Source organism: Styela clava, chromosome 7 (genome assembly GCF_964204865.1).
Source record: "Styela clava chromosome 7, kaStyClav1.hap1.2, whole genome shotgun sequence".
Classification (NCBI taxonomy): Eukaryota; Metazoa; Chordata; class Ascidiacea; order Stolidobranchia; family Styelidae; genus Styela; species Styela clava.
Genome location: NC_135256.1, coordinates 6,162,177 through 6,174,505, shown reverse-complemented (window position 1 = coordinate 6,174,505; position 12,329 = coordinate 6,162,177). Strand labels below are relative to the sequence as shown.

General features: G+C 36.5%; 1 protein-coding gene across 2 annotated transcripts; it reads left to right on the top strand.

Moving 5' to 3' along the window:
- Window positions 1-3,153: 3,153 nt before the first annotated feature.
- On the top strand, window positions 3,154-12,175 carry LOC120328878 (PDZ and LIM domain protein 7-like). 2 transcript variants are annotated; one of them, XM_039395437.2, is made up of 9 exons: window positions 3,154-4,281; window positions 5,861-5,956; window positions 7,290-7,435; window positions 7,937-8,043; window positions 8,564-8,759; window positions 9,098-9,281; window positions 9,828-9,948; window positions 11,186-11,301; window positions 11,684-12,175. In XM_039395437.2, exons 1-9 carry the CDS (start codon window positions 4,237-4,239, stop codon window positions 11,768-11,770), a joined length of 1,098 nt encoding a protein of 365 aa, XP_039251371.2. In that variant the 5' UTR covers window positions 3,154-4,236; the 3' UTR covers window positions 11,771-12,175. The 2 variants fall into 2 exon arrangements, with proteins under 2 accessions (XP_039251371.2, XP_039251372.2); XM_039395438.2 differs by lacking the exon at window positions 3,154-4,281 and adding an exon at window positions 5,337-5,645.
- Window positions 12,176-12,329: the final 154 nt, after the last annotated feature.

The window sequence follows — 12,329 nt, the reverse complement described above, 5'->3', positions numbered from 1 at the left end:
GCAACACGCCATACCGGTACCGGTACCGTATTGCCATACCGGTACTACAGTATTATTGCTAACACATTGACTAGACCTCACAACATAGGTTAACCCAAGTGCTGCCAGCTCGCCTCGAAAATATTTTTCCATTTATTCGAAAATCGGAAGCTTTCAATCAAAATGCAGAACCTCGGAAGTCGGATTTATTTTACTTCAGCAATCAAAAAAAATTCAACATTAAAGTTCCTGAATAAAATGGGAATTACGGAAGTTGTGAAGGACACAAGGATGAATATATCCCTCCGTCATCACCGTGCTGTGCTGCCAACTCGCAGACTCGCCTCGAAAGTATTTCTCCTTTATTCAATAATCTGACGCCTTCTCTCAATCAAAATGCAGAACCTCAGAAGTCGGAGTTATTTTATTTGTCACTAGAGCAATCAAAAAAAAATCAATATTAAGGTTCCTGAATAATATGGGAATGACGGAAGTTGTGAAGGACATATTGCTCCGTCATCAGGTACACAACGCCTTTAGATGAGCAAAAAAATAAAAAATAGAGAACTAACAGATAGAGCAGAACAATAGAAATACATTATTTTTTAGTGGCTCACTGGCATACTCTAGTGGTGACTGGAAGGGCCACCGTTTGAACCCGATTTGGCTATCGTGTTTCCCCGACTGGGCCTTATTTCAATTTTCTTCCAAAAATACCACCAGGGTTTATTTCGTGGAATGTCCTATATTATCATTTATCCAAGAATAAAATTGCAATATAGATAATTACGAGGTTTTCAAATTTACAAAATATACCGATATCCATTTACTTATAAAGAATGAGTTTTTATTCAAAATAACTGCAAAACATAGATTATCAATCCTTTTAAACGCGTAGAGTAGATTTTTGATATCGACTAGGACAAAAAAAAATTGCGTTATTGACTAGGTCTTATTTAAAGGGGAGAGCTTGTTACTTATCGATCTTGATCGGTAAGTATGTTAATATTTATTTGTCTGTTTGTTTGTCTGCTTGTGTGTTAGTCTGTTAGATACACGCGATATCTCACGAAAGCAAGGCCAAATTTTGCATGTGCATTCATCATATCTCGGATTAGAAGCCTACTGATTTTGGATGAATTATGTCGTATAATTAGCGAGTTATTAATTAATTAGTGATAGAACACGCGGTGTCGTTATATAGTAAGAGCGAAAGATACACGCCGCTAGATTGATAAGTCGGCGGTCTCTGATCGCTATCTCGTATTGGAATCATTTTCAAAATTCAGGCTAGGTCTTATTTTCAGAGTAGGTCTTATTTTCGGGGAAACTCGGTATTTTTGGAGTTCATTGCTGTCGTTAATTAAAAAAAAAACATGTGCAACGACGCAAAATACTTGTAGAATACACGCTGTGAATACAAATTCTAATTTTCCAAAGATTGATTCTTTTTGGCATGATGAACAATTGAGAAGAAATATCCAGAGCAATAGACTCACACCCAAGGGTGTGGCCAGCCCATTCTTTTGTGACGAGGTTTGGCATGGACGTCCACGAGCGTGGATGGTCGGGTGAACAATGTAATAGTAACCTATTCGATATTCAATTACTATTTTCCTGCCACCGATGTCGGAGCATCGGATTATTTAGCTAGGTTAGTATGTCAAAGTGCGTTCTGGTAATGATGCTCACGATGGTTCCATTACATTTGAACCCACGTACATTTGAACCCACGACGATTGCACCGGCATACTATTGCACCTATGGAAATTTTTGTTGTTTTACGGATATTTGAACCCATACTAACCCTAACCCATGGGTTTAGCACCCGCATATAGATTGAACCCGCGAATATACACATGGGTACAAATGTACGTGGGTTCAAATGTACGGTCACCGCTCACGATGCCTAACTTCAAAAATGATTCGGGTGATAAACAATTTATATATGTTGTTAAACATGGGATGAATGATATACCGGCCGACTAGAAGTAAAATGTTTGTGTTATTTATATATTAAATCACGCAACTAAGCAACAAACTCACATGTATATACGCATAGCAAAATAGTTCTTAAAAGCAGGGAGTTGGTGAAAATATGTCAAAGTTGTACTCAACATAGGGTTCAAATGTACGTGGGTTCAAATGTAATGGAACCATCCTATTTCATGCAGCCTACTCCCTATGTTTTGTGAAGTGAGGAACGCTTCACGACTGTGCGTGCCTCATCCTATGTTGAGTACATCTTTGACATATTTCCACCAACTCCCTGCTTTTAAGAACTATTTTGCTATGCGTATATACATGTGAGTTTGTTGCTTAGTTGCGTGATTTAATATATAAATAACACAAACATTTTACTTCTAGTCGGCCGGTATATCATTCATCCCATGTTTAACAACATATATAAATTGTTTATCACCCGAATAATTTTTGAAGATAGGCATCGTGAGCGGTGACCGTACATTTGAACCCACGTACATTTGAACCCATGTGTATATTCGCGGGTTCAATCTGGTTCCATTACATTTGAACCCACGTACATTTGAACCCATGGCAATTGCACCTGTATGCTATTGCACCTATGGAATTTTTTTTGTTTTTCGGATAGTTGAACCCACACTAACCCTAACCCATGGGTTTTAGCACCCACATATAGATTGAACCCGTGGATATACACATGGGTTCAAATGTACGTGGGTTCAAATGTACGGTCACCTATAGGATGGTGTTTTTCCTGAATGTAACTATTTTCTCGTGATCCGACCTCAATAGGTTATATAATTAAAGGTTATGATTATTACTTGCGGGAACTCAGTTGAACTCCCAAGTGACAATACGTCGACTTACGCATATACGTCGTTCTAGAATCACCGTCGTCCTTTAGCACATTACGTCAGCAACGTCAAGCGGTGCTTATTTATATGCATGAGGAAAGCAATCACATATTATATTACATTCCATTTAATATCTTAGAAGGATTAGAATAGAGACAAAATGTATGTAAACTTGCGCAAAACACACAATATTAGTAGTTGTAAGGCATCTTGCTTTTACTCGTCACAGCTTTATCTAGCCCAATATATATATATATATATTTATATATAAATATTTCTATGGAGAATTCTCATTTTTGTCTTTGAGTTTTAAATGCAGAGTAGTGTTCAAGGAAAGGTAGCTTTTGCATAAAGTGGAGGTTCTTACTGAAAATTCTTCAAGTTTTCGAAGCAATCTTATATACAGATAATAAATTATCATGTGTTACAAGATAACACACACTGTTCAATAAATATTAGCAGATTATAACCATTTTTAGCAGTTTTATATCTAGGAATATATTGGAGTAAGCGGTCGAAATTGTGGGTCTAATGATGGAACTGACATTAGCGGCATCCACCGGTTCCAGAGCACATAATATCCAAGCGCGCCTGATGTATTCGGTAAAACAAGTAGAAAGTCTGTGCTCGAAAAAATCTCTTCTCATCATCTCGAATGATCGGCCTTAAACCCGGGTGTAGACATTCAAAAAAATCAAATCTCTATGTAGTTAAAATGTCGTCAAATGAATGGATTCCTGAACGGTTTACGTCATACGTCGAGTATGACCTGATAAGTATTTGGTGGTGACGGTATATTGAAATTAAATCGAGCAGCAATAGTCAGGGCATACCATTTGCATTAGATGAGCATTGTAATCTATCTACGGCACATCTAAATCACATTTTGTACCGAGAATTAAGCTGTAGTTATGTAAGGGTCGCGTTGATTAAAGTTGTTCAGGGTTATTGGACTACTGAGACGTCCTACTTTAATGAACATAAATATTTAAAGTTAAATAGTAGATGTCTGCACAATATCGCTTCATGACGACATATAATAATATTTCAGAATCGTTTTAAAATTTTATCCTCAATCAATAGCAAATCCCAGGGGTTAGCTATATCGGGAGTTAAAAATTGTCTCGTTTTGAGATAGTTCGCGCTTTTTGGCTCGAACACGATTCTCGAAAGTTAGCCAGTTGTACGCAGGTACTACAACATATGATTGAAAGACTAGCGACAAAACATCATTTGTACATGTAACACAAAATTTGTTTTCTCAATTACTTTATATATTCAAATCCGCACTTACTTTGAATTCTTTGTAAATTTTCACCGCACTTTTATTCAATGTGTGAATTCCCAGAAGTAAACATCAAGGCGTCAAAAGAAAGAAGAAGTTTTCATAAACAGACACCTTCACGTGATATAAATAAACATGGACATCACCAATGAGTTTCCAGACCAGGCTTTCGTTGCTGAGGTAAAGAGTTTTGTTGTTGTTGATTGTCGTTACTTTATGGCGATAAGCGCTGTTTGAAGTTGAACGCATATTAACTACAGATATATAGGATGTACATAAAGTCTTGAATTATTTTAGAATTGCAAAGGGAATTTATAAATACCATATATTGTTTTGGCCTTCACAGATGTATTAAATGAAGTAAAAATACTTAAACAATTACTGATTATAAAACAACAAACCTGGTTAAGATATATTGATAACTGACTTTATAACAAAACTAAAATTGTAAAGGGACGTTATGGACACCCTGTAATATATATGTACCAAAACGGACAGGAAAGAAGAATACAATTGCTATAGAGAGACTATTCACAGTGGAAATACCTGATCAACGTTTATCAAAATATTCAATATATATGCAGTCACACTTTTCTATCAATGGGCAATGAATGAAATAAGGGCCACTTAAAAAAGATCGAAATGTAGTCGAAAAATTGATTGTATCTCTTTAGTTATAATGACGATTGACTAACTCAGAGTTTTGCAATAAATGAGATTCATAATGATATCGTGATAAGAATTCGTCATTTGCTTGTTTAACTCCTGCTTGGGAGGACAGTTTTCTAGCTATTAAGTTAAGGTAATGTTAGAATTCGCCAAAATATCTTATATGGTAGGAAATGCAAAAAGATTCATATTTACCGGTACATCAATTTCAAATTTTAACAAACTGAACGCTGATAGCGATTCGAACATTCGTATCACCCCACTATATTTGCTTACATATAATTATTTAAAGTGTAAAATAATTCAACTGACCATTTGTCTCGAATACAAAGCTGCGAACATCGCAATAACATTTGGCACTGCAAAAAAATCGCTGCGTAGTTTGGAAAAGTGTTGAATTCGACTTTCTAGTTTTCCGCGTGCTAAGTTTTCGCGCATCAAACTGGAAAGTGTAAATCAGAAGTTTTAAATTCGTTGTCAGATGTATAAGTACTTCTTGTGTTGTAGGCCTACAACCCTTCCATGGCATATATATATGTGTGATAGTATTCAGGGGGTTCGTACGGGTTCGAGTAGACCAGTTCTTGTTTTCTTTTCAGACGTCAGACCACCGCAGCTAAAGACTAGCGCTATATTTGGCATTTCAGAAGTTATGCACATCAGTATTGGATTAATGTAAAGCGTATCATGTTAATGTAACTTTCGCAGTGACATACGTATATACTTTCTAAAGTACTACCGTAGTGAATGTATTAGGGTTAGGTCATAATTTTATTCCGATTTTCCTTATTTTAGTTCTATTACGAGTACGGGGACTGTCTGTGTTAGCCACCCCCGCCCATAGGCTTCAGTCTCATTACACAACTCGATGTAAAGTAAGCAAACAAAATTAATTATCTCCATATTGATACACATACTTCTGAAGCGATAATTGTTTGATTGATTGAAATCGGGGAATCTGTTGTTAGTGGGTTCGAGGCAAAAAGAACCAATTCCAAAAAAATTTTGAATTCCACCATTGTATATATATATATGTGAATACGTGTTTTATATTTATCATAGCCTATATCACCGTCTACATCTGTTATAGGAAATGGCTCACGAAGTATATGTCAATGATGGACCTCCATGGGGATTTCGAATATCCGGAGGAGCCGATGTTTACAAACCTATCATCATATCGAGAGTGAGTAGATCTTTGCCAAATTGTATAAATACTTTCAAAATTCAAAGCAGTGAATTCGCAGATATATATCAGCAACAATTCACTTTTTGGACGTATAGGTTGACTTTTGATTTATCTAAACAAATAATTTTGAATAGTTTAAACATTCGTCGTGAATAACGTTCTGCAGTCATTTAGATTAACTAGTTTAGATAATGCCCTATTTGGAGAACACAATAATCCTTGGAGAATTGGTTTTAATGAATTCCTGGGAATATCTTCAGTTAACTTTTTGCGTCAACTATGTTGAATACTAAGTAATTAATATCTAAACTATCATTATGAATATTTTAAATCCTCGCTGTCAGCAACGCTCTGCACTCGCAGACAAATAAATGAACTTAAACGAATATATGCCTATTTAGAGAAGACAATAATCTTTAGTAAATTGGTTTTACGCTATGAAAATGAATTTGCGAACATTTATCGCGCTCAATGCACTTTTTGGGGCATTTATGTGAATACTAAGTATTTAACATTTAAACCAGGGTGGTCCAAGGTGGTCGGACCCGGGGGCCACAAAGGTATTTTTGCATTGTTCGCGGGACACAATAGTGTCAAGAATAGGTAAACAGTGCAATACAAAACAAAAAATTTTCACAAGTGGCCCGCGGGCCTGGGTTTGGACCACCTTGTTCTAAACTATTATTTCCACATTCTAATCAATTTTTATATGCCCCATGAGATATGGGTCTTAAATTTATGGTTTTTGTACAATTTTATGAGACCTCCAGTTTCATTTTGACAATTTCATTCTGATCAAGTTTTTTATGTTTAGTTCTGAGCAGACGATCGAAAAATTATTATTCTGTACATATTATTTATTGCACAAACACAACTATATGCAAGTATTCTGTTGTAAATTTACGGATTCGAATTGATTAGTTTAATTCAAACATTTTGCAGTGGAATTATTTGCAATAATAATGTACTTTTGACATTAATCTCGCCACGTAATAAAGTTCTTACTGGAAAAGGATTTTTCCTGTTTATAGTCCACCCATACTCGATTCCTGTGGATAGAATAGGATTTATATATTTGTCCCGGGGAGAGGAAAGCCGATAAGGCGGGTTAACCATAAGGTGAACCACGTTCGCTCGTCCGGTACCATTCCATGTCGGGTATGGGATTAGTTAGTTATTTGTTTTCGTAAGCATGGACTTGGTGTTGAAGGAAGCCGTAACCGACGAGTGGTTGTGTGTTTCTGTATGTGATACGTTGCCACATTACGCTTAACGCTATCGTACTTATTCATATACAGTACTAAGTATATCTGGTAACTGTCTTATTTAGGTGACACCAGGATCGCCTGCTTCGAAAGCCGGCTTGAAAGCTAATGACGTCATCGTTCGATTAAATGGGATAGGTTTACAAGATTTGCCGCGACATCAAGTAGAAGAAATGATCGTGAATGCAGATGGGACACTGCGACTAATGATGTAAGCTCCAAAAAATGTGTTTTTTAGACAGGGCAGTAAGATTCTGGCTCAAGTCAAGTTCATTTTTTCCAACCAGTAAAATCAACAACAATCGAACAAAAATTACGAGAAAATGAAAAGTACACAGTTTCACTGGGGGAGGGAATTCGTGGCGAACCAAAGCTGGTTATCGAGCATATGGCATGATATGGAATCTAGTAGAACTATTACTTATTCTGAGTTTATTATAAATATTGTGCACTCACACTGTTTATGGCGTATATTCACTCGAAAATCCACTTCTGTCGTCTCAATTGCTCATTTCATTTCTGAAAAAAAAAGAATGTAGTAGGATCTCTCTATCACTAGAATAACATTGTTGTTCAACTAATGTTCTGGTGATGCACAATCTGTATCGTTCGTCTTTCCGAAAAGTGTGATAATGCTACTGCTGTTATGCAAAAATGCACTGTAAACTTCAGTAGGCCTATATGTAATTATTTTTATCATTCTTCATATTAGATCCAGTGGCATTAAGCAATTTCAACACGGAGCACCGACAGCAGCCGACCCAGCCTGGGTGGCGTTGGCCCAAAAGATGGAAAAACCAAGAGAAATCGGGGAAGAAGGTAATCCAACTCAAAAAAGAGATAGTCAATGTCGCTTATAAAATCATACCATATCACAGTAATATTTCATTTTCAATAAACTTGATATACCTTATATTGTTGATTGTAATGCCGATAGGATTGTATCTTTCAATATGCTTTTGTATTCAAAGCACATCCTTCTCTGCTTACCATTGAAAGAAATTTGTCATTACATGGCACTATTGATCAAATTATAGATGTAATAATTAATGCAAAAATAGGATTCAGTTCTAAATTCAAACGTTCGTGTTATACCCTTGGAATCCATTTTCAGATTCTAATGAAAGCTCACAAGCGAGTTTCTCACTCCGATTAAGCTTACTTATTTGGATTGACATAAACTCGTTTGTATCTCACGGGTCTCCGACGTGGGCTCTGTATCTTACGGTGTCGCCCGCGTGTTTTTACAGTGACAACGCCATTATTGCAATTGAATGCTTCTTGAAGAATTATATTTTCAACATAACTAATTGCGAAATATATATTTATTTTACTTTAGCCGCGGAAGGAGGACTCGTCACAATCGGAAAACAATTTGGTGGAGTAGATAAGCACCCAGTGCATGTGACGAATTCAACACCTTCTATATTTGAAGCTAGACGAAACCCACAGGCAATGCCACCAAATGCTGTCATTCCGGATATCCGGGTTGTACCCGACACGAATCGATGCCAAGAGTGCCAAAAAGCATTGGGGTGAGTGCAACCATATAATCACAAATCGCAGTGGTTCCCAATCTTTTTGTTAAATTCCCCTCTTCGCAGTTTTGGAACAATTTATCACTTCCTCATTATGCATAATAAGTACTTATTCAACTTCTAATGGATTTTTATAGTGGCTAGTGTTATTCGTAGGTCACAATCCCACTTTTTGTTCATAAGTATGTATTATAGTAATAATAAGGAACAAAACGACAATAGGCGAATACAAAGCGAAATTCATCCCAAGAACGAAAAAAATTCTCCCCGGTCGGTTAACGTGGACATATTAAATCGCATTAATTGTACTTTTTTAAACGTTTTTTTTTTATCAGAAAGGAATATACCACAGTTAGCGGATTGAATTTCCATCCTCGCTGTTTCCATTGCGCTGCACCAAACTGCCAAGGACGACTAGATCGTGGATTTATTATCGAAGCAGATCGACCTTACTGTGCTGATTGCCACGATAAATATTTCGCAAGACCATGTGCGAGATGTGGGAGAGCAATCGTCGGGGTGAGTTGGATTTTTTTTTATTGAAAATTTTTGATAGCATTCTAGTTTGCTTTTAAGGCGTAATTTCGTTATCATCTCGAAAGATAGGAAATTATGCCATGTTGTTTAATCGTATATATGACCTCTTTTCAGTTTACTAAGTTTTATATAAAAACAACGGCGCTCCAGAAGTATGTGTACTAAGATGGAGGTAACTAATTTTGTTCGCCTACTTTACATCAAGTTGTATAAAAGGAATGAAACATATGGACAGGGGGTATATTCACTTGGCTAACACAAACAGTCCCGGACCTCGTAATAGAACTAATAAATAAATTGATTTGCTTGGGGGAGGTGGAAAAAGTCAATCAGCGGGTATGAAAAACCACTAGTGGCAATTAGAATTTCGATAATCATCTCACTCGCAGATAGCCTGCTTTGCTCTAACATTTATGATCAGTGAATTATCTTGCATCCGAGCATTCATATTCACTATACGCGGCGCATTTAAGTGATTATTGAAATTTTTTTGAGTAAACTGGACTGTATTTTATATTTCTCAAACAGCAAGTATATCACGCGCTCAACCACCAATGGCATCTTGACTGTTTTAAATGTTTCAAATGTGGACAACCATTCTTGGATGGAATATTTTACATGGAAGAGGGGAAGCTATACTGTGACACCGGTAGGAAAATCTTGTTTCAAATTGTATAATGTTACATACATCCATTTTGTTGATTTAACCCGAGTTAATATGAACTTAAATCTTAATTCTATTATTCAATATCTTTATTTGGGAATTTTTCAAGTTATTCAAGAGTCCTGTTGCGCACACTAACAGAAATACATTTCTGTAACGTTTTGTCGGTCCAAGGTTAGACTTTCCCAGACGAAACATTACAGAAATATATTTGATTTAATGTGCAACAGGACTCTTGAATTGCATAGAATAGTTATCTCCACTACTGCTACAGCATCTTCGAATTACATGCATTTGAATTCACCGGCGCGAAAGCATAGAATAGTGATGAGTAGTTAGTTCCGCCGAAACTCTATCGATATCACAAGCAATTCTATGTCGCGTATGTCGCTCAAGATCTCAGTCCGGCGACTTGTTCAGATTTTTGTACAATGAAAAATTCTTAAACCAAACTGAAATAAAATGCCTATTTTCCCTCTCTTGAATACGGATTGATCCTTTTGAAATAAGAGAAATATATTTTTTGCAATAGTTTGAATCTAGTCCATGTTATGAATTATCCAAACCGACCTATTCATCAATCGCTTATGAGACCATCAGCTGTTGCGTGAAATACCGCAAATGTCCCCTGAGACTCGATTCCGAGTTTTAATAAACATTGTAGTAAGACCATACACGTAAAATTCACCTATTTATATTGTAATTGTCAGTTCAAATATTGGCTCGTTGTGAAATTATTAACGCTGCAAATAGCTAATTTAAAGATATACATCAGTACCAGAACTGAAATAATGCATGCTACCAATGGGTTGTATGGATATATATATAATGTAAATTTTTCTTGCAGCCTCGTACGTCCATATTTTACTATTAAGGTAATGTAAAATGCCTTGCTATACCAACTGTACTTCACAACACTTTTTTCTATTCAAACATTACAGATAATAATCGAAAAATTAACCGATTTTTTTTTGTCACATCATGTAAATTACTCCAGTTCGACGACTCAGAGAGGATAGGAATTCCGTCTCCCGGAATTTTATGAGATCAGCGAACCGGTTAGCATTACTGAAAAAAAACATGACTTTTTGTAACAGAACTGGCTGAAAATATGAAAATACGACAACCGGCTGACAAAATTGAATTCCACCACTGGAACTGGAACTGAACTCTCTGTGACCTTTTATTTTAACGCTGAAATTAATCAAAACCTACTTTACAGACTACAAGAAACTTTTTTCCTCCGCATGTGATACCTGTGGTAGTGATCTTGGGCCGGGGGACAAAGTTATAACAGTTGGACCACGACGTTGGCACGATCGATGCTTCAAATGCCAGGTACGAGTAGATTAACATACATTGCACCTCTGTCTCTTTCTTATAGTTTACCTGTGGTATAGCGCACCATGCTGGGCGTTAGGAATACGCTTGTCTCACCTATAATAATTACTCTGCGTGTGTTTGTAGGTTCTAGTCACGTGGGAGATAGTTATGGGCAAGAGGATAGTTGGACTTCTTGCCGCCGAAGTGTAGTTCTCATATTGTCACGTATGGCTATTATGCTCGATTACGGCTTTCTCCACGGTCAAGTTCATGCATTTTAAATAACTACCTGGCTAACTAATTTCATACCCGATAAAGACTACTAAATGGACGTGGTCGTTGCCATAGGATTAGTGATTAGTTTCGCTATACAGTTTATTCATACTTTTCCTTTCAGAGATGCAGCGCTGGCCTTCAAGGAAAGAAATTTGTGCGAAAGAACAGTTTGCCAATGTGTCAAAATTGCGCAGTGGCCGTTAAATAGATGACCTTCTGATGTATTGACCGGCGTCTCCACAACAAAAGCATTGAGCTATTATATGTCGTTTATATATTTTATTCTATTTCATTTTTAAATTGTATCGTACTAGATGTGGATAATGTGATTTATTTTACTCATTTGCTGTATGGCAATCTTTCTGCTCCGTTAGCATCATTATACGTATTTAATACACGTTAGGTCACCACTTCATACTTCAAGAAGAAAAACTTTCAGACTTCAACCTCCAAGAGCTGAAAGTTTAAAAAATTCTACCAACGACAATATTAAAATCCAGAGCCGTGCTAACTAAAATGAGAACATTATTTAAGCTGTATGGCTCTGGAGTAGTTTTACGGATATAGCTTTCTCAATAACGTCAAACAACAATACAACTTGGCCCAATGAAAACAGATTTTGCTTTGATATCAATCGTTCACAGTGTATATAATTTAAATGGTATTTATATCGATTGTTCAGTAAGTGCTATTTTACGAAGCCTTCAATATATATAACAGTGGTTCCCAACCGGGAGCCCATGCCTCCTCCCCACGAGGGCCAACGA